This window comes from Triticum urartu, chromosome 3A (genome assembly GCF_056163025.1).
Source record: "Triticum urartu cultivar PI428250 chromosome 3A, HENAU_Tu73, whole genome shotgun sequence".
Classification (NCBI taxonomy): domain Eukaryota; kingdom Viridiplantae; phylum Streptophyta; class Magnoliopsida; order Poales; family Poaceae; genus Triticum; species Triticum urartu.
Genome location: NC_141875.1, coordinates 721,003,906 through 721,025,849, shown reverse-complemented (window position 1 = coordinate 721,025,849; position 21,944 = coordinate 721,003,906). Strand labels below are relative to the sequence as shown.

Genomic DNA, 21,944 nt, shown 5'->3' with positions numbered 1-21,944 from the left:
AGGGCAAATTTTGAGACTCTATGCTCCATATTGCATGACTATGAAGCCGCATTAGGCCAGAAAGTAAACCTTCATAACTCAGTGATCTTTTTTGGTAAAGACACCCCGGATGAAGACAAGAACGAGCTCAAGCATGTGCTTGGAATAACGGAGGAGGCCCTGAGTGAACGATATTTAGGCCTCCCTACAGTAGTGGGGAGAGCTAAGGATGGTACATTTAAGTACGTCAAGGATAGTACTAAGGGAAAAGTTTCAGGATGGAAGGGTCAAGGTTTATCAAAAATGGCAAGGGAGGTCTTAGTCAAATCCGGACTGCAATCCACACGAACTTTTACCATGAGCCGTTTTCAACTCACGAAGAAAATGTGCGGGAACCTGTCATCTATTGCTTCAAACTTCTGGTGGGGTGAAACAGATGGTCATAAGAAGGTGCACTGGATTGGGTGGGACAAAATGTGCACGCGAAAGCATGAAGGAGGGCTGGGCTTTCGGGACCCGGAAGCGTTCAACCAAGCAATGCTTGCCAAAGCAGCTAGGCGCTTGCTGCAAGTGCCAAACTCGTTGTGTGGACGAGTTCTAAAGGCACGGTATTTTCCCGATGGGTCGATTCTTAATGCAACGTGCCCTGCCGGCGGATCATACACTTTCAGAAGTATCTTGCATGGTCGTGACCTCCTTGCTGACGGCCTGATATGGCGTATTGGCGACGGCTCACGAGTATCGGTCCACCATGATAATTGGCTCCCAAGGAGCGGTAGCCTCAAGCCACTGGACCAAAGCTACATCGCAGGCATTACACGTGTTGGGGATCTACTCGAAGACGATGGCTTTTCATGGGACAATCGAAAAGTACAGGAAATGTTCGCCCCGGATGAGGCTCAAGAGATTCTTCAAATACCAGTTCGAGGACCGGGGGTACAAGACTACCAAGCTTGGAACTACACCAAGAATGGTATCTTCATAGTTCGCTCGGCATACCATCTACGCATGAGCCAGAAGAGGGTAAGATCCGTACGGCCGAAGTCTTCATCCTCGGTGTTGGATCGTAAGTCTTGGCTGAGCCTTTGGGACACGGCAAAGTTAAAATCCACACGTGGAGGTTGATTCGGAACGGGCTTGCGATGGGAACGGAACTATTAAGGAGGAAGATCAAGCAGGGTGTTTTTTGCATGGCGTGTGGGCGGGAAGAAACAAACTACCATAGATTCTGGGGTTGCTATCATTATGCTAAGTTCTGGAAGATAATGCAGTCGGAATTGGGGGTACCGGTGGCGATCCCGCCAGAGTCAGCTTGCTCCCAGAGTGCGTTGTCGAGATGGTTGATGTCGTGGTTTGCGGAGGCTACGGATGACGAGCGAGCGGTCATGGTTCAGGGTGCATGTGCGCTCTGGCTCGCGAGGAATAATGCACGCGATGGGCAGCGGATCGAGGAGGCAGAGATGATAGCAAAAAGAGTCTTCCATCTAATGTGCGAGTGGCAATCGATACATGGCCGGAAGAGCAAGCAGAACACACCGGCGGTGAAGGAGAAATGGAGGCCCCAGGAGAAGGGGTGGGTGAAGGTAAACGTCGATGGAGCCACATCGAAAGAAGGGGACAACGGTGGAGCCGGGCTGGTATTTCGGAACCATGATGGTGCTTTCTTAGGAGGCTTTTGCCATGTCCTTCCACTGGGGAGTGATCCCGCAAGGACTGAACTCCTGGCGTGGAGAAGGGCTGCACAGGTGGCCGAGGAGCTGAACATCGCCAACCTACATATCGAGATGGATTGCAAGGAAATCGTATGTAAACTCCAAGGCACGCAAAAGGACTTCTCACCGCTGGGCCTGTGGTGGAGGAGGTCAAACGCCTGCTGGCCTCGAGGGAGAGTTGGAAGATTGCGTGGGTTAGGCGGGATGCTAATAAAGATGCCCACTTGTTAGCTAGGGAAGCAGTTTCCACTAAGTTAAACAAGGTGTGGCTGCATGTGCCCCCAGATTTTATTTTACAGACTATTTCGGACGAAATCCCTGTGTGGGATGCTTAAATAAAAGTGGGACTGAATTTAAAAAAAACAAAAAACACGGCACGTCCTTTCTTCTCATGCTATTGTTGATAATCGCGCGCGCGCGACAAGCAAGCATGCTGCTCGGTGCTTCAACCACCAAGTTTGGTTCCCGGGCGGCCTGTCTTCTCGTAGTCTAATGTGCAGGTATCCCACTCGAACAGTAATCATCATCGTCGTCACAATGGGGTTTAACAGGCGCATTACCCGTGTACGTGCTGCTAAAAAACCCTGCAATGGCGTTCGCGCCCACGCACGCACGCGGGACATCTCGTCGGACCGAGTCACGAAAATTTCTGAAAAGCCAGTAGATATTGGGACTGAGAGTTGACTGTACATACCCGTGGCTGGGCCGAGGCCTCTGGCGGCGAGCACGGCCTGCGCGGCGAAGGCGAGCGAGGCCAGGACCACGCACAGCAACACGGCCAAGTGCTTGAGGAAAGCCATTGTTTAAGGAAGGACGCTTGCGTTCTCGTTGTGCTTGGAAGCAATGCCAGTGGCGTACTTATACGGAGATCCAACGCACCATGAGGACTAGGTGCTGGGTACCAAATCACCGGATATTTTCCACAGTGTGCTGTGTGCACGTCCAAGGCATGTGTTGACGGGTCAGCCGAAGCTAGACAGGCCAAAACGAGATGGAATGTACTGGTGTGAACTGCCACCGCACTCTGCAGACTCTAGCGGCAGAAGTCATGGAGAAATCCACGGCTCGCCCCACCATGCACACCCATCGTTCTCCTTGACCACTGGATTGGTTTCGGTAGGTCTTTGCACCAACAAACTGGGGGCAACTCGCCACACTTGACTGACTTTAGCTTCTTTTGCAGTCCACGCCCGGTCGTGCGGCAATGCATATTATTCCGAAGAATTAAAAAATAGTGTATATATGCACGCACACGATTACAAACGTCTCGCTGTTCGCACAAATAATTAAAATAATCAATTTTAAAAGAGACATGTGACTTCGAAACGTATAGTTGATCCTTGGTAGTTTACCGAAGAATACAAAGAGTGTACAGCCATAAGGAATTTTACAGAAAAATAAAGACACACATTCCATACAAACGGGCTTGTTAGGCCTTGCACATTGCAAGTGCTTTGGAGAGGTGCTTCGAGAAATAAACCAATCTTTTCTTAAACACCGGTGCTTATTTGTACAGGGTAGACGCTTAATTAGACGTCTCTCTTGTAGAAATAGGCACTGATGCTTCAGAAAACCCGGTTTATTTTTTTAAGCACCTCCCTAAGCACCTAACATTGTACAAGGCCTTATCGTACCATGAAGGACCCCATGTGCTTCGCGCCGGCCAAAACCCAAAGAAAAGCTTCTTGCTTGATTTTACTGAAAACCATAGTAGGCATGGAAGAGATACAATGGAAGATGAGCATTGCCCTGGGGCCATAGTTCCCACGCCATGAGCAAGAATAGTGAGGACATAGCCTGCCCCTTGAGCTGACATTTGAGACAAGATCTTGGAATGTAGATACTTGCTATGTAATAACTGTATCCACACTCCATCTTCTTAGATGATAACCGATATGGCCATTTACTAAGCATATATTTATTTTCAACTTCCAAAATTTTCTTTGCCAAACCTCCTTGGTCTTTTGAAAGGGAAACATTCACTATGACTCGGCGTCGGCCAAACTAAGACGAGATGGATCGTAAGCACACAAGCCACCACAAGAGGGTTTATTTGGAAAGGGAAACATTCACTATGTTTTTCGTACTCCCTCTAATCTAAAATAAGTATCGCGGTTTTTTGTTAAGGTTGAACTAAGATTAATACATAACTGCGAACTTATTATGGTATGATATACCAGTAATGGGTGAAACTTTATTCATGGTCTGCCGTAGGTATTTATATTTCCGTGGTCCAAGTATCATCGTGTCCGGCCTATCATGGATACTTCCCGTAACCACCACCGTAAGGCTAGCCATAGTGGGAGTAACTTAGTTAGTAACATAACGCAACCCAAGACAAATGTGCTTATGTGGCAAAGAGTTAATGAGGATAGAGGTGTTTATGGTAACATAATATGTTACTGTAACATAGCGCACCCTAATGCAAAATGTGTCTACAACCTAATAAATGAAGGCTTGCATGACACTAAACTTATGTTACTACCCACTATAAAAGTAGTAACATAGACTAGTAACATAGAGCAGTTTTAACATGGTCCCTCTTACCTCCTCTTTTCACATGAGAGGTAAGAGTATAAAATAGATCTTAGCCGTTGATCTCATCAATGAATGGCTTGATTGACTCTTACCTTCTTACCTCACATGTAAAAAAAGGAGGTAAGAGGGACCATGTTAAAATTTGCCAGTAACATATACATGTTACTACTCTAAGTTACTTTTCACTAACCATGTATCCCTTCACGTTGCTCAAAGCACCTTCTGTAGCTAGGTTCAAGAACAGTCGGATTAAATTACAGCTATTTTAGACACGAGGATGATGATGATACATCTGGCGGCGAGTGCGTCTTGCGCAACGAAGGCGAGCGAGGCCAGGATCAGGCACAGGAACGCGGCCAAGTTCTTGAGCAGAGCCATTGTTGAAGGAAGGACGCTTCTGTTTTCGCTGTGCTTGGAAGCAATGCCAGTGGCGTACTTATACGCAGATCCAACGCAGCATGAGGACCAGCAGCAGGGTATCACGCGATGAAGATAATTTTACCCACCATATAGTGCTGTGTGCAGGTCCAACTCCAAGGGCATGCGTACTAGACAGGCAAGAACGATAGAAAATGACTTGTCACTGGACTCTAGCGGCAAAAGTCGTCGAGAGTTCAACGGTGCCCACCATGTCCATCGATGGCTCTCCTTGATCACCGTAAGTGGAGCACCTGCCTGCACCTTTGGGCAACTCACCACCTTCGAGAGACTGTGGCTCCTCTTGCAGTCCACGCCGGGTCGTGCGGCAACGTGCATTATTTGGAAGCCCTCAGTAGAAGAAGCATGGCATAACATGGTGTGTATGTATGCACACACTCGATTACAAACGTCTCGCTATTAGAAAAAGAATAAAAAAATCCACATGTATCACAAAAGAGAGATAATTTGACAGCATGATCCGTGAATCAGGAGATGAATTGACATCATGACCCAGGGAACAAATAGGCAAAAATAGTTGTCGTAACACATATTTTCCGCATTGTATTTCCATGATCTGTCGCAAATAATAGGAGAATGCCATCAACTCCAAAAATATTAAACACGGTAAATTGGGACAACACAATTAGACCTGCCGCACAAGATATTAAACAGGGTGAATTGTGGCAAAACTTATGCTATGGGGTAAAACGGATGAAATCCAGCTAAAATGTGTAACTAGTATAAAAAATGTCGAAATAGGGGGTAAAAACCGGAATTTACTCTTTTGAAAATGTCAACAAATGAGATTAGCAGGAATGCTGTGATACCCAAATTACAAATTGCTAGCAAATCGACATTAGGGGGGAGGGGGTATTTGGTTTCTCCAATAATGATCCGTTCAAGGTCAAATCCTTATGGGTAATGCAAACTCTACGAAAGAAATCCCAGCTCCATGCATAGCATCAGAACTAAGAAAAAACAAAACTGATTTTGTGAGAGAATAATCAAACAAGATCAGATTCACGCAGGCACTTGAAACCAGTACTTGTTCCTTTTCTTCTTCTTTTTTTCTTTACGGGGAGCTAGTACTTGTTCTTGCAAGAGAGAATACAAAACACATGAGTGAAGAGATTTGCGCCGCGCGAACTTGTCGTGGCGGCTTTTCTTCTCATTCCAGTATTCATTCAAGGTACAAGGTAGTGTCCAGCTATATAATGACTGTAACTTACTTGATGCAGAGACTTGATAACTTTGATGCGACCCGAAGAGACTCGGCCTCGGCCAAACTCAGACGACGCGCACAACCGCCACAAGGGTGTTTATTTGTATATATATAAAGGGAAACTCAATAACAATATAAAAAGGTGCATCACTATGCTTTGCTATATATCAGCAACTGGTGCAAATTTATTCATGCTCCGCCGTACGTATTTGTATTTCGGTGCTCTAAGTATCATCGTCTCCGGCCAATCATGGAGGAGAATTCCCATAACCTTCGGGCAGGCCCGGCGGGGCCTGGTAGCTGCCCTCGTATCCGTATGGCGTCTCGTTGCTCAAAGTACCTGCGGTAGCAACGTTCATGCACAGGCAGATTGAAATACAGCTATTTGAGACACGAGGAGAAGGACACTGAACGACACTGAGAAAAAGAGAGTTGATGATACCTCTGGCGGCGAACGCGTGCTGCGTGAGGAACATGAGTGAGGCCAGGAGCACGCACAGGAACGCGGCCAAGGCTCTGGAAGTGAAAGCCATATGCTGGGATGCGTACGTAGCTGCGCTCAAGCTCTGTCCCTGGAAGGAGCTGCTGTACCTCCTCTCCTATTTATACGCGAGCTTGTGGCTGTGTCGACTGCGACTTGTTTGTCTCTGTGCGCACCAGTCCAGGAGCGTAGAAATGTAGAGGCGAATCCGATCGCCCGTTCAATATGGGCCAGGCGGCCATTTCCACAAGAAGTCCACACCAGTCCAAGGCTCTGGTTGTGATTGTGCAAGCTCTGGCCTCTGGTGACGGCCATTTCCACAAGAAGTCGTTCGTGGCCAGCGTTTCCACACACCCACCATGCACGTCTTTTTTTTTGAGCATAAGTACAGACACAAGCGCTGATATACACGCGCATACACTCACCCCTATGAACGTACACATGCACGCCCTATCCCTATGAGCACTTTTGAGAGACTGAGCCGGCATATCATCTTGAGATTTACGAAGTCACCGTAGGCGCATCGTCGTCGACGGAAACGTCTCCTCCCACTGAAAGCGTATCGCCGGAAATCCTGAAATAAATCCAGGAATAATGCGAGCACTAGGATTTGAACCCTGGTGGGTTGGGGATACCACTGTCCACCTAACCAACTCAACCACAGGTTGATTCGCCTTTTTCTTGACCGTTCGGGGAGCATGGAGCCTTACAAACTAGTGTGTGTTTATCCTGAGCCTTTTTTGCAGGGCTAAAATGAGAGGCATATAGGCCGTGAATGCTTTGATTTCCATGCATTATTTCTTCCGGGTCTTTTTTCTTAAAAAAATTGGTACCTAAGCATCTCTATTCATTGAAAAAATATGGCCGGTTGATTAACGCGAAATCAGACTAAAGCCGGCACAACAATCCACGCGGGGCAACACCGGCCGACCTGGCCAGCCACACAAAGATTCAAAATCGCCACAGTGAAGGAACACAAAGTCGAGGTTGTCACCAAGCGTGATCGTCATCACTCCTCCATAAATATGCTAGTCTGACTTTACCATCGACTTCCACCAACGAAGCCGTCGTCACCAAATGCCAGAGCCGATGCCGGCCCATGCCAAACAGTCGGCCACCAATGCAGGCGCCCACACAACTCCGACTAAGCCCTAAAAAAGACAACCCCGACTAATAAAGCCATCAAAATAGAGAAGAATTGTGCAGAGCTGGCGCCAACCAACACTTCCTCGAAGACGATCAGCCACCTGTCATTGTCACCACCTAGGCACCTCCGGGGCACCTTTGACTCCGTGACGACATGGAGAGACCAAGAAGAAACCTATCGAGCATGCTAGGATGAAACCGACCCTGCACCGTCGGACGTCATCTTCGAAGCCAAACTTGGACACCACACCATCACCCTACCTGGGCACCTGCCAACCATAATTCCATGAGCGTCTAGCACACGAAGAGCACAAACGTGATCGATGGGTCTCCATGGACAACACCCCAAAGAGGGAAGTCATGATGCGGACATTGTCGCTTGACCCGATCTGGCCTTAGGCTTTCACCCAAAGAACTGGTTCCGAGGGTGCACAGGGGATGAACTCCATGATAGTGCCTCCAAGGAGGAAAAACGACGTCCGTGGACGCCGATGCTGTCGGCCACAGAGCCCGGCAAGCTTTCACACGAAGCACCGCCCAACACCACACCCCCACGCACCACACCTCTGCTAGCCCGCACACCTCCCACGAACCCTCCGCCGTGACTATGCAGGAGCCACCACAACCTTGCCACCGGTCAAAAAATAAAACCAGGCGAGACCGAACCATAAAAAAGAAAAGGTAGCACTATGTGTTCTTCACGGTTTTAGTAATGCAACCTATACAACATTACAGATAGCGCCAAACCAAACACTAACACTGTCTCGTTAGTTCACTGTCAAAAAGAAGATACTCTTCTCGTTAGTTCACTATCAAAAATAAGATACTCTTCTCGTTAGTTCACTGTCAAACGCTGTGGAAAAAAGGTGCGAGTGCATGTGTATGATACTGTAAATGTGTGTGTGTGCATCTATGTCATAATAAGATGTTTCTAAAGAAAAGACATTGTTATCGTGAGTTCATTAAAGGGAAGGGAGCCACACACCAAGCCGGAAGCGTGCGTGTGTGTGTTTGATATTCAAGTACGCTATCCGTACGTCATGGTGTCCAAGAAGGTTCACTTGATTATTAAGAAAAACACAAACCAAGTCCACCTTCTCTATCTTCATTTGGAGATTGTTGCCCGCGGTAGCTTCCGTTTTATCTTGGACCTCAGCTTGTTATTTCCATGAACGATTTGCACCAACTTGAGGTTCATTGCCATTGTAGCGGTCTCCAAATCTTGTTCTTCATCACTCTCCTGAGCATATGGATCCTTTTGCCACTGCATGCACACAACGATAAAACTAGTTAGCAAACATATTAACCGTGAATTAATTCAATTTAAGACAAAGCAACTACTTCCTCTGTTTTTATTTATTTCTCATATTAGCTTGTCTAAAATCGAAATTTATAAACCTTGATCAAATTTATAGAAAAACCAGTACATATACAGCACCAAATCAATACCATTAGATTCACCATTGAATATATTCTAACATCATATAAATTTGTTATTGTGAATTTTTATATTGTTCTTGATAAAGTTTATAAAATTTGTCTTTAGTCAAAACTAATATGTGGAGTAAATAAAAATGAAGAGAGTATCATATTTGGACATTTTCATTGGAAAAAGAACAAAAATATCATCGGCCGAACCATAAGCCTATATAGGCTACTATATAGACTGTCCTATTTTTAATTCCACCTAGCTAGCATACCTAATAAAATATCCTTCAAAGATATGTTAAAATTCAAAAGATTATTGTCTTTGTGACACCATACATGTTCGTGCCTTTTATATGCGTGCAAAAGTTCATGCCAAAATAACAAACTATATGCTCCCGTAAAAAAAAAAAATCTAAATGTGCCCTTAAAAAGCAAATTTGGATAAACTTTCAATTGTGTGCACTTAATAGCCATCCCACTTAATCTGTATGTTGTGCTGTTTAATACGTGGGACCAGTTAGATCATGGTTCAATAAATCCTCTATCAAAAGAAGACATGGAAAATATATACCACTACTAACGACAGCGTGTCGGACACGATGTACCCGAGGGCGCTGTTCCTGATCTCCAGGTCTTGCAGGGCGGGGAGGCTGTTGGTGCCGAAGAGATTCTTGATGGTTTGGCTGAGGAGAACGTTGTCGATGCGGAGCTTGGCGAGGCGCCCAAAGCAGGCGCCGGCGTTGGAGAAATAGGAGGGTTGCTTCATCGGGACACCGTCGATGGTGATGTCGATGGCCGCCGGTGACAGCCTCAGGCCGCGGCGAGTCCACCTGCTGATCATATCCTTCTCGGTGCTGCCGTGCCGGCGTCCGTCGTCTTGACGGTGGATGCGCAGCCGCAGGGTGTCCAAAGCCTCGCCGGAGAGACTACGGTGGAACAAGAGATTGTCCGCGAAATCCGCCAGCTTGGCTAGCGCGTCCTCCTCCGCCTCAAACAAGCGTTGATCTCGGACGCACCAATCGGCCTCTGAGTTCCGATCATCATCATCTTGCTCCGAGGCAGCGTCCTCCGAATCCTCAACGATCCGGATGCGGAAGTCGTCGCTGTCGATGTGGATGCATGGGACGGCGTGCCACAGGTGGCGCCACCGCCGCGACAGAGCGCTCGTCTCAACCACCTGGCGGGACCGGAGCTGCGAGAGGATGGCCTGGAGGAGGCAGTCCGGCAGGTTGCTCAGCCGATCCCTGGCGGCGGCGCGCTTTGCTCTGCCACGAGTCTCCATCGCATACCTACATCGTACGCACAGCTAAAGAGATTTTTATTTCCTCACGCGCGACGCGAGTATCTCCATCTACTCCCTCCGTTCCTAATATTTGTCTTTCTAGACATTTCAAATGACTACTACATACAGATGTATGTAGACATATTTTAGAATGTAAATTCACTCATTTTGCTTCGTATGTAGTCACTTGTTGAAATGCCTAGAAAGACAAGTATTTAGGAACGGAGGGAGTATATATCTTCCTAAATTCTAAAAAGTGCAGCTGTGCTGATTAGTTCTCCCGAGCACACAGGCCTGCGCGCCGTCGGATCCGCAATCATGATCGCCAGGTGTGCCACGGTCGGAGCGAATCGTCCGAGTTAATTAAACCGCTTGGGCACACAGCGAAACTGCTTCGCTATCTCTCAGAAAAAAACACACTAGCCCAATCCCCTTTTCCCCGTCGAGCAGAGGAGCGCCGGCGACGACGCCCGGGAGGTCGAGGGGGAGATGGCAGAGAAGAGGAGTCCGGCAAGCCGGTCGGCGGGGGATACAGAGCAGCCGCGCCGCCGTCTCCTCCCCCTCTTTCCAGGATCTGGAGTTTGGGTCAGCTAACCGTCGCGGCTCCATCGGGGACGGCCGCCACGGAGCCCACGCTGGAGGGCGATCTGGTGCTCAGGTCAGCCCGCAGCGGCTCGTCCGTGTTGTCCGCCGGCACCAAGGGCCGATCCGTCGCCTCCTCTTGCAACGGCCGCCCTGAAGCGGTGGTCTCGGGTTCGGGTATGGCGCGAAGGTAACCCTGAAGGACCCGTGCGGGAAGCTGGACTGGTTCGGGTCGTTCGCGCAGACCGCGTCAATCAGCTGCACCTGCGACGGCTTACCCGGGTGCCGCATCATGGGCTGTGTTCCTCGCTCGCTCGATGGCTCGCACCAACTTGATTTGTGAGCTGTGCGTAGGTTGATGTGTGCTTTGCTGTTCTTGTGTTTTTGCTGACACTGAAACTGAAACACGGTGCACACCAAACTTCAAAGCAAGTACACGAGAGCAACAACACAGCTTTTAAGAACAGGTGCACATGCGTCCACATTCTACAGTCTTCGCATCATTTGCACTCCTTTGACATCTTTTTCAGAAGCACCGAACGACAGATCAACCTCTACATCCTTTAATCAATGTTCAGATAGTTTACATCCTTTGCACATCGCAATTCACCGGACAATTTCATTGCAGGGGCCGTTGGGTTGCAGTTACAAGGGAGCGCTGAAATTTCTCATTTCTCAACATACTCATGTTAGAATTAATGGGCTAGGCCCATAGCAATTTCTGAAATCTCAAAGCCCATGTGTAAAATGGCAAGTGGTGGTGCTAAGTTTAGTCCCACCTTGAAAGTTGAAGAAGAGTTGGACCTCTTTATATAGTGGGTTCTCTCTACCACTCTAAGTGGTGTGTGAGAAGAGAAAGGGAAAACCACACGTGCGCGCTCGCTCGCCTCGCCTCGAGGCGAGGCGTACATGCGACATGCGCGTGAATGGTCCGCCGAAATCCGGTCCGTCTTATTTTTATGTCTTGGCAGACAAGTTTTTTGATTTCTTGTCCGGTAAGTATACGAATTAGAAACTGAGTCGGTTTGGGATTGTGGTCGCGACACAATACCGCCTCTGGTCCTAATATATATACAGCTACCGGCTGCGGCCAGAGATACACCAAAAAACACCTAGGGTTTTGCCTCATCTCACAACTTACGCCGCCATCGTAGTCTACTCCATCCCAAACGCCGGCGTGCATCGGCGCGTGGGAGAGCAGGTCTCCGGAACCGTTCGTCTTTGCGATCCTGCACCGGGAGAGGACGCATTAGGTTTTTGGGAAGCGCTGTGCGCGACTGCTCAAATTCGTCATCACGGGTCGTCTTCCGTCCAAGTCAGGCGGTGCTACTCATCGTCGTATTCATCGCCGTCAGCAGCAGATCGTCGCCAACATCGTCATCAACACTGTCGCACCCATAATAGCCAACAACCAGTACGTCCAACATCCTCTGTTCATGTCTGTTTCTACAGCTATTGTTACGTGTTTGCTGCTGTTATGCATGTCTTGCTGTTCTTCTAGTTTGCTAGATTTTTGCATGCTAGTATCTCTTCTAGTCATGAATTATTTACTGGAATTAATCATGAACTTGCCTAATATTCCTACAATCCAAAAACCTAATTATAGGCAATTTCCTGAGTTAACTATGGCTGGATTCGCTGATGCACTGAGGCCGGATAAGTTTACCGGTGTGCACTTTAAGAGGTGGCAGGTGAAGACCACGCTCTGGCTTACTGCTCTGAAAGTTTTCCACGCTAGTGTTGGTGCTCCAGAGGGAATGACCGACGAATATCGGAGAAAATTCCAGGAAGCCAATACTATGTTTGTGGGATACATTCTGAGTGTTCTTGCTAACCGTCTGTGTGATGTGTACATGCACATAAACGATGGAAAAATTCTGTGGGATGCACTGAATGCAAAATTCGGTGCAACAGATGCAGGCAGTGAACTGTACATCATGGAGAGTTTTCATGACTACAAGATGGTGAATAACCGTTCTGTGGTTGAACAAGCTCATGAAATACAGTGCATTGTGAAGGAACTTGAACTCCTTAAATGTGTTCTACCCGACAAATTCGTGGCTGGGTGCATGATTGCAAAGTTGCCTCCTTCATGGAGGAATTTCGCCACAACTCTGAAGCATAAGAGACAGGAGATATCAGTTGAAAATCTGATTGCATCTCTTGATGTTGAAGAAAAAGCTCGGGCTAAAGATACCACTGAAAAAGGAGGTGAGGTTCAGCCTACTGCTAACATGGTGCAGAGGTACCCACAGAATAAGAACAAAGGGAAGAACAAACCTGTTTTCAACAAGCCTACCAAGACTACTACCTTCAAGAAGAAGAAGTTCAACAAGGCTGAGCTAGAGTGCTACGCCTGTGGGAAGCCTGGACACTTTTCCAAGGAATGCCCTGAACGTGCAGACCGCAGAGGGAAAACAAGCTCCAAGACTGTCAACATGGTGACCGCTAGCAATACTGATGGGTATGGTAATTTACCTATTGTGCTTTCAGTATTTCAATCATCTGCGTGGTGGATTGATTCGGGTGCTAACGTTCATGTGTGTGCTGACATCTCCCTGTTTACTTCTTATCAGGTCGCAAGGGATTCTTCCGTCCTAATGGGGAATGGGTCACATGCTTCTGTTCGTGGCATTGGCATGGTGGATCTGAAGTTTACTTCGGGAAAGATCATGCAACTAAGGAACGTGCAGCATGTCCCTACTATGAACAAGAATCTAGTTAGCGGCTCCCTTCTATGTCGAGATTAGAGTCCAATAAAGTAATCGTGTCAAGATTTGGACAATTTATAGGAAAAGGCTATGAGTGCGGAGGCTTGTTCCGTTTTTCTCTTTCAGATTTTTGCAATAAGTCAATAAACCAAATTTGTGCTAGTGTTAATGATGATGCAAGTATTTGGCACTCTCGTTTATGTCATATTAATTTTGGTTTAATGTCTCGGCTATCCAGCATGAGTTTAATTCCGAACTTCACAGTTGCCAAAGGTTCTAAGTGCCATAGTTGTGTGCAATCTAAGCAACCTCGAAAGCCTCATAAGGCTGCCGAGGAGAGAAACTTGGCACCTCTAGAACTCATACATTCTGATCTTTGTGAGATGAATGGTGTGTTGACAAAAGGTGGAAAGAGATATTTCATGACTTTGATTGATGATGCGACTAGATTTTGCTATGTTTATTTGTTGCAAACTAAAGATGAAGCATTAGACTACTTTAAAATCTATAAAGCTGAAGTTGAAAATCAACTAGAGAGAAAGATCAAGCGTCTTAGGTCCGATCGTGGTGGAGAGTATTTTCCAAAAGTTTTTGATGAATTTTGTGAGGAACATGGTATTATTCATGAGAGGACGCCTCCCTATTCACCTCAATCAAATGGAGTGGCCGAGAGGAAAAACCGCACATTGACTGACTTGGTGAATGCCATGTTAGACACTGCTGGTTTATCTAAGGCATGGTGGGGGGAGGCTCTATTGACTTCATGTCATGTCCTGAATAGAGTTCCCAACAATAATAAAGAGAAAACCCCTTATGAGGAGTGGGTTGGGAGAAAACCATCACTTTCTTATTTGCGCACTTGGGGATGTTTGGCAAAGGTCAATATTCCTATTCCTAAGAAACGCAAACTTGGACCAAAGACAGTGGATTGTGTCTTTCTAGGGTATGCTCAACGGAGCATTGCTTATAGGTTTCTAGTGGTAAAATCTGAAGTACCTGATATGCATGTTGATACTATAATGGAATCTCGTGATGCAACATTTTTTGAGAACATATTTCCTATGAAAGATATGCATAGCATTGCTAGATTTTCTTCCGAGATAATTCCTGAATCTAGTACAACTGATGAATATTTCGAACAATCACGTGAGGAAGTCCTTGAGAAGGATAACAATGAAGTTCCTAGAAGGAACAAGAGACAAAGGATTGCAAAATCCTTTGGTGATGATTTCATTGTATACCTTGTGGACGACACACCCAAGACGATTGCAGAAGCATATGCATCTCCGGATGTAGATGATTGGAAAGAAGCTGTTCATAATGAGATGGACTCAATTCTTTCTAATGGAACTTGGGAACTAAATGATAGACCATATGGTTGTAAACCTGTGGGCTGTAAGTGGGTGTTCAAAAAGAAGCTAAAGCCTGATGGTACTATTGATAAATACAAGGCACGGCTAGTGGCCAAGGGCTACACTCAGAAAGAAGGCGAAGATTACTTTGACACCTATTCACCCGTTGCTAGAATGACCACCATTCGAGTGTTACTTTCCTTGGCTGCCTCTTATGGTCTTATCATTCATCAAATGGATGTAAAGACAGCTTTTCTCAATGGAGTGTTGGAAGAGGAGATCTATATGGATCATCCTGACGGGTTTGTGGTAAAGGGTGAAGAGAGAAAGGTGTGCAAGTTGTTAAAATCTTTGTATGGTCTGAAACAGGCACCTAAGCAATGGCATGAGAAGTTTGAAAGAACTTTGACTTCTGCAGGATTTGTCATTAACGAGGCTGATAGGTGTGTTTACTATCGCCATGGTGGGGGCAATAGTGTCATATTATGTTTGTATGTGGACGACATACTGATCTTTGGTACAAACATTAATGCAATTAATGAGGTCAAGTCTTTTCTATCAAAAAGTTTTGACATGAAAGATCTGGGAGAAGCCGATGTAATTCTAAACATCAAACTTATTAAGGATGAGAGTGGGATTACATTAACGCAATCTCACTATGTTGAGAAGGTCTTGAACCGATTCGGTTTTATGGATAGCAAGCCTTCTCCAACACCTTATGATCCCAGCGTGACACTCAGAAAGAACAAGAAAGAATCGAGAGATCAATTAAGATACTCTCAAATTGTCGGTTCACTCATGTACTTAGCTAGCGCTACAAGACCAGATATCTCTTTTGCTGTGAGCAAACTGAGTAGGTTCATGTCCAACCCGGGTGATGATCATTGGCATGCACTAGAAAGAGTCTTGCGCTATCTGAGAGGTACTATGAGTTACGGAATTACTTATTCAGGGCATCCTGCTGTGCTAGAAGGATATAGTGATTCAAATTGGATCTCCGATGTTGATGTACTTTATGCAACAAGTGGGTATGTATTTACTCATGGTGGTGGCGCAGTGTCATGGAGGTCTTGCAAGCAAACCATATTGACGAGGTCAACTATGGAAGCAGAATTAACTGCTTTGGACACAGCTACTGTTGAGGCAGAATGGCTGCGTGAGCTCTTGATGGACTTGCCGGTTGTTGAAAAACCTGTACCGGCTATTCTTATGAATTGTGATAACCAAACGGTTATCGCTAAAGTGAACAATTCGAAAGATAATGCAAAGTCATCAAGACACGTGAAAAGACGTTTGAAGTCTGTCAGGAAGTTGAGAAACTCCAGAGTAATAACTGTTACGTATATACAAATAGACAAAAACCTGGCAGATCCCTTTACAAAGGGACTATCACGAAATGTGATAGATATTGCATCGAGGGAGATGGGTATGAGACCCATAGATGTTACACCATAGTAGTAACCCAACCTTTGTGATCGCAGATCCCGTGAATTAGGATCTGGGAAGAACAAGCTATTGGTTAACCGAGGAGAGTAATAACTTATGATCGTCTCCAAGTGAAGATGCAAAACTCTCAGAGCTGTAAGGCTCAGATCTGTAAGGCAGGTCGGCAACATGCCTTAATGTGGTTCTATTGGCTATAATTAGCAAAGATGCTGTCCTACAGAGCAGTCTTGAAAGCACACACCTATATGAGTTCTGACTGTAAACGTCGCAGTCTATGAGATTTGGGTGATCTCTAGTAAACTCACGAAGAGACCAGGGAGTATGACGTATAAGCTCCAAACCGCGGGGTAGCCTACTGGCGGTCAGGTACTGGTTAAGACTTTGAGTGAAACCTGTTCACACAAAACTAGCAATTCAAGGCATAGTCCATTGTCAAGTTGTGAACGGATGTAGCTTAAAGTTCTAGGCAGAAGTTCAACTTAACAGTCTCTGCTGAAACACTGGTATATTAAACAAGTGGTGAGAGAAGGCAAATCTCTAAATGGGTATTTGAGATCTGGTGGGGGATTGTTAGAATTAATGGGCTAGGCCCATAGCAATTTCTGAAATCTCAAAGCCCATGTGTAAAATGGCAAGTGGTGGTGCTAAGTTTAGTCCCACCTTGGAAGTTGAAGAAGAGTTGGACCTCTTTATATAGTGGGTTCTCTCTACCACTCTAAGTGGTGTGTGAGAAGAGAAAGGGAAAACCACACGCGCGCGCTCGCTCGCCTCGCCTCGCCTGGCCGGGCCGGGCCGTGCCGTGCCGTGCCGTGCCGTGCCGTGCCGTGCCGTGGCGAGGCGAGGCGAGGCGAGGCGTCGCGTACATGCGACATGTGCGTGAATGGTCCGCCGAAATCCGGTCCGTCTCCTTGCAGGAGCGCAGCTTCCTTTTGCCGTTTTATTTTTATGTCTTGGCAGACAAGTTTTTTGATTTCTTGTCCGGTAAGTATACGAATTAGAAACCGAGTTGGTTTGGGATTGTGGTCGCGACACAATACCGCCTCTGGTCCTAATATATATACAGCTACCGGCTGCGGCCAGAGATACACCGAAAAACACCTAGGGTTTTGCCTCATCTCACAACTTGCGCCGCCATCGTAGTCTACTCCATCCCAAACGCCGGCGTGCATCGGCGCGTGGGAGAGCAGGTCTCCGGAACCGTTCGTCTTTGCGATCCTGCACCGGGAGAGGTCGAATTAGGTTTTTGGGAAGCGCTGTGCGCGACTGCTCAAATTCGTCATCACGGGTCGTCTTCCGTCCAAGTCGGGCGGTGCTACTCATCGTCGTATTCATCGCCGTCAGCAGCAGATCGTCGCCAACATCGTCATCAACACTGTCGCACCCATAATAGCCAACGACCAATACGTCCAACATCCTCTGTTCATGTCTGTTTCTACAACTACTGTTACGTGTTTGCTGCTGTTATGCATGTCTTGCTGTTCTTCTAGTTTGCTAGATTTTTGCATGCTAGTATCTCTTCTAGTCATGAATTATTTACTGGAATTAATCATGAACTTGCCTAATATTCCAACAACTCAATCATAGCTAACTACTGGGATAGGATTCATCATGTGTTCCCAGGTAATCTACAAAACTTGCCTGGAAGTAGTATGTATTTTGCCTACAACACGCAACAGGACGTACTTCTGAATTTTTTTCCTATTTCCCCCAACCAGGACTTCATGCAATCTACACACTGAGAAAACAAAATCATGCCTAGGCAAAAAAGCTTTATCACTTACTTCTCAGGTACAATTCGGACGAAAAAAACTTCATTGTGATCACCCAGGGATTAGCCTGGTGCTTGCAAAAAGCTTTATGTGGTTTGCCTACATCACAAAAACAATTTGCCTAAAGACTTGCTAAACTTTGCTTAACAGTTCTTGTCCCAAAAAGCAGGAGATTTTTTTTGCTTTCTTGCTGATTGCACTGAATTTGCCCCAAAAAATGGCACCAACAACTTGTTGTGTTTTCTTATTACAAATCAAAGTAGCCTGCGAAAAAACACAAACTTTTTGCCTGATGATTATACTTAATTTGCCCCAAAACACACAAATGTCACTTGCCTATATTTTTTGTTCTAGACAAATGCAATCTAATATGCATGGAGGGAAGATGCATTCATAACAACACAACATTTACTCTTCATGTTATTTATTTTAAAAGCCAACACTGCGCAAAGTCGTTTTCTCAGGTAAGCTAGATCATGTACATGCCATTTTGGATTTCGCCCATTACTACTGCTTCTGACTCAATCCTTTGCATGAATGTGCAATTCTCCATAGCTCGAAGTCCACAAGGTGCTCACCACTGGCGGAGCTGCGTTCTGCTTTTGGAACACCAAATTTTCCCTTTCAGGTGTGTTTTAACTGCTTAATAGCTATGTGATTAATTATGCAACAAGATCCTAGTTAATCAGTAGCATCATGGTTCAACATGTAGCTTCTGATGTAGTATCTTCACTGTATGTGTTGCATACGAAATTTATCTTATCCAAACAGATTTTTCATTTTCTTAGTTCCAAGAAATTTTAACAATTTCTTCAAGATTGTTGACTTGGAATCAACAGTTTCTCAATCGGTTCAGAAATAGATAGTCTTTTGCTGTAAAACTTTGAGGTTAAGAGAATACGGTTGTGCTCGAAGCTACTTCTGTAAGGCCTCTCAACTTATGTGAAATATAATCCATACTCATACGTGTTGTTTCCTCCGATAGGTCAACTCGCAAGGAACAAGTGATGACTCAAGGATACCAGGATATCATTTGTTGCATACTGTGTTATTATTGACCAAAACTTGCCCATCATTTACTAGGTAAACTGTAGTTGCCCGAAAATCTACGTGATGGCCCATTGAATTATGAATTCTTTACCTGTGCAGTGAAGTTAGGCAATCTGTAAATAAATTTGTACACTTTATATCAGTAGCATTATTTAAGCAGCAAATTGTTGTGATTTGCACACAAGTTGCAATTGCCAATGGAGTAAGTTGCCTCAATATAAATAATACTTGCCTAAATCACTCAGTAAAAGTTTCCTATAAAAAAGGGGGATCTCTAGAGTCATTGTTGAACATCAGGGGGTAATTCATGGACGTAGCTCGGTCCCTTGTCTATTTTGTAACTGGACGCGGGAAGGGAGAGATCACTTGTGTGAATCTGGTTCGTACTTATGCACCCATCTACCTATCCATAGGATGAGCACAACACTTTAATTGATTGGGCAGTATAAAATCTAATAGCATCCGATGTACTTCCTCCGTTCCACAATGAGGTTCCATAGGGAGGTTAAATAAGAGTCTGTGGAGGGAAGTGCCCAAAACATGTCCAACACGCGATAGTTAGTTGCGGGAGATAGTGACATGACTTGCCTAGAGATCCGCTCCCATGAGTGACGTGGTTTCACCAAAAACTTGCCCAACGTATGATAAGTAGTTGCTAGAGATGCTGGCGCAAGTTTCCCAGAGATCCATCCCTGAGAGAGTTGTGTTTTTTCGCACAAAAACTAGCGCAACACATGATAGGTAGTTGCTAGAGATGCTTGCGCAAGTTCCCTAGAAATCCACTCCCGAGACCCAACAAGAGTGTGGGGGGGGGTCATGTCGAGTTGTCTATGGATTGGAGGAGGCGAATCGATGATTTCGATGACGATGGGATTTCGTGGTTGGGGATAGTGGTGACGTCGGGGGCAGGGGCACGCACGAGAGAAGCACACAAAAAATGAAAATATGGTCAAGGGCCACTTGCCAGAGACATGGACAAGTCGTCAGTTGCTTGGGCAGTTGACAACTTCACACCACTTTTACTATCCAGGGAAAGAGGCCAAATTATGTGGGGTGGTAAATTTTGCACCACTTTCAAAGCAACTTTTCTGTTTATGGAAAGATAACTTTAGTGGCACACAAAAGCAACTTCATTGTATAATGTGTACTAGTTAATTCGTCAAAAGTGATGGTATGAAGCTTGGTAGGCAACTTATAGGTGATGGTAGGTAACTTGATAGTCATCATAGTCAACTCAAAAAAACATTGGGATGATAGGTCACCATGATAGACGACCTAACCGAAAGTTGCTTACTGATACAAAAGTTGCCTCCATGGCACGAAAGTTGCTTGAGATTTTTTTCATCAAAGGCAATTTCATAGGTGATGCTAAGTAAATTGACGGTCATGAGATGATAACCAACTTTATAAGAGCATTGAGTTGATAGGTAGTCATGATAGGCAACCTGGCAACAAGGTGCATCATGTATGTAGTACCAAAGTTGATAGGTAGTCACAGGTAGGCAACTTTCAAGTGATGCTAGGCAATTTGGTAGTTATTGTAGGCAACTCAAAAGAACATTAGGATGATAGATGACCATGATACACAACCTAACCGAAATTTGCCTACTGTAGTATAAAAGTTGTCTCTCTCTGGCACCAAAGTTGCTTGAGAGAAAAAGTTCATCGAAAACAAATTCATAGTTGACGCTAGGCAACTTATAGGTGATGCTAGGCAATTTGGTAGTCGTCATAGCAAACTTCAAAAGAATATTGGGATGATAGATAACCATAATACACAACCTAACAGAAAATTGCCTACTGTAGTACGAAAGTTGCCTTATACGCGGCACCAAAGTTGCTTCAGAAAAAAAGTTTGCCGAAAGCAACTTCATAGTTGATGCTAGGCAACTTATAGGTGATGTTAGGCAATTTAATAGTCATCGTAGACAACTCAAAAAAACATTAGGATGATTGGTGATCATGATACACAGCCTAACCGAAAGTTGCCTACTGTAGATCAAAAATTGCCTCTTTGTGGCAGCAAAGTTGCTTGAGAAAAAAAAGTTCGTCAAAAGCAACTCCCTAGGTGACACTAGGAAACTTGACGGTCATGATAGCCAACTTTATAAGAGCATTGAGTGGATAGGTAGTCATGACAGGCAACCGGCCAACAAGGTGCTTCATATAACACCAAAGTTGATAGATAGTTGTGGTAGGCAACTTACAGATGATGATAGGCAATTTGGTAGTCATCGTATAGCCAACTCAAAAGAACATCAGAATGATCTGATAAACAACCAAACCAAAAGTTGCTTGTTGTAGTACAAAAGTTGCCTCTTCGTGGCACCAAAATTGCCCGAGGAATAAAAGTTTGTCGAAACATATCGATATGGGATCTAGTTTTGAAGAGCTCGTCGCCAAGAATCTAGCGATGAAAACGAATCTTAATTTTGATGCTTCGTTCAAAAGTTATGACTTTTTGAAAATTTTGAACACACGTAATAATTACACATGGGACAAGATCTTTCCTATTTTGGAGTGAATTTTGCATCATAGCATTAGAACAAAATTTACCTTTTTTGGGTGTGTGCTCCGGAACGCTAAGGAGCACACGTGTGCTCCCTAGTCGCATCCATATATCTTTTTTCATGGTACATGTGCTTAGTATTAGGGATGTGTTTCCGTTTTAAATCTGATACCGATCCGATTGGGTTGTTACCAACTAATCCCTCTTTCTTGAGAATAATAATAAGATACATACAACAGTTCGAAAAAAGGACAATTGATTAAGATACAAGACGCCATTTATATCTAGAGTTTCGATTAGATTACTACTGAATCGAT

At 45.3% G+C, this 21,944-nt stretch overlaps 1 protein-coding gene and 2 long non-coding RNA genes across 3 annotated transcripts; 1 reads left to right on the top strand and 2 right to left on the bottom strand.

Moving 5' to 3' along the window:
* Window positions 1-5,768: 5,768 nt before the first annotated feature.
* On the bottom strand, window positions 5,769-6,494 carry LOC125546196 (uncharacterized). Its single transcript, XR_007300483.2, has 2 exons — window positions 6,314-6,494; window positions 5,769-6,211 (listed from the first exon to the last, which is right to left on the bottom strand). It is a non-coding gene; the product is annotated as an uncharacterized LOC125546196 (long non-coding RNA).
* Window positions 6,495-8,603: 2,109 nt separating this feature from the next.
* Window positions 8,604-10,208, bottom strand: LOC147982155 (MEIOTIC F-BOX protein MOF-like). Its single transcript, XM_087516219.1, has 2 exons — window positions 9,498-10,208; window positions 8,604-8,762 (listed from the first exon to the last, which is right to left on the bottom strand). The coding sequence occupies exons 1-2, from the start codon at window positions 10,206-10,208 to the stop codon at window positions 8,604-8,606; spliced, it is 870 nt and encodes a 289-aa protein (XP_087372345.1).
* Window positions 10,209-17,871: 7,663 nt separating this feature from the next.
* On the top strand, window positions 17,872-19,617 carry LOC147982154 (uncharacterized). The gene is made up of 3 exons (XR_015599998.1): window positions 17,872-17,919; window positions 18,015-18,696; window positions 19,054-19,617. It is a non-coding gene; the product is annotated as an uncharacterized LOC147982154 (long non-coding RNA).
* The last annotated feature ends 2,327 nt before the right edge of the window (window positions 19,618-21,944 follow it).

Bases quoted from the DNA above. Each gene is read 5' to 3' on its own strand.
- LOC147982155 (XM_087516219.1), bottom strand. From the start codon at position 10,208: ATGGAGACTCGTGGCAGAGCAAAGCGCGCCGCCGCCAGGGATCGGCTG. The intron at 8,763-9,497 runs GTATATATTTTC...GTGTGCATGCAG, and splicing joins ACACGCTGTCGTTAGTAGTG to TGGCAAAAGGATCCATATGC.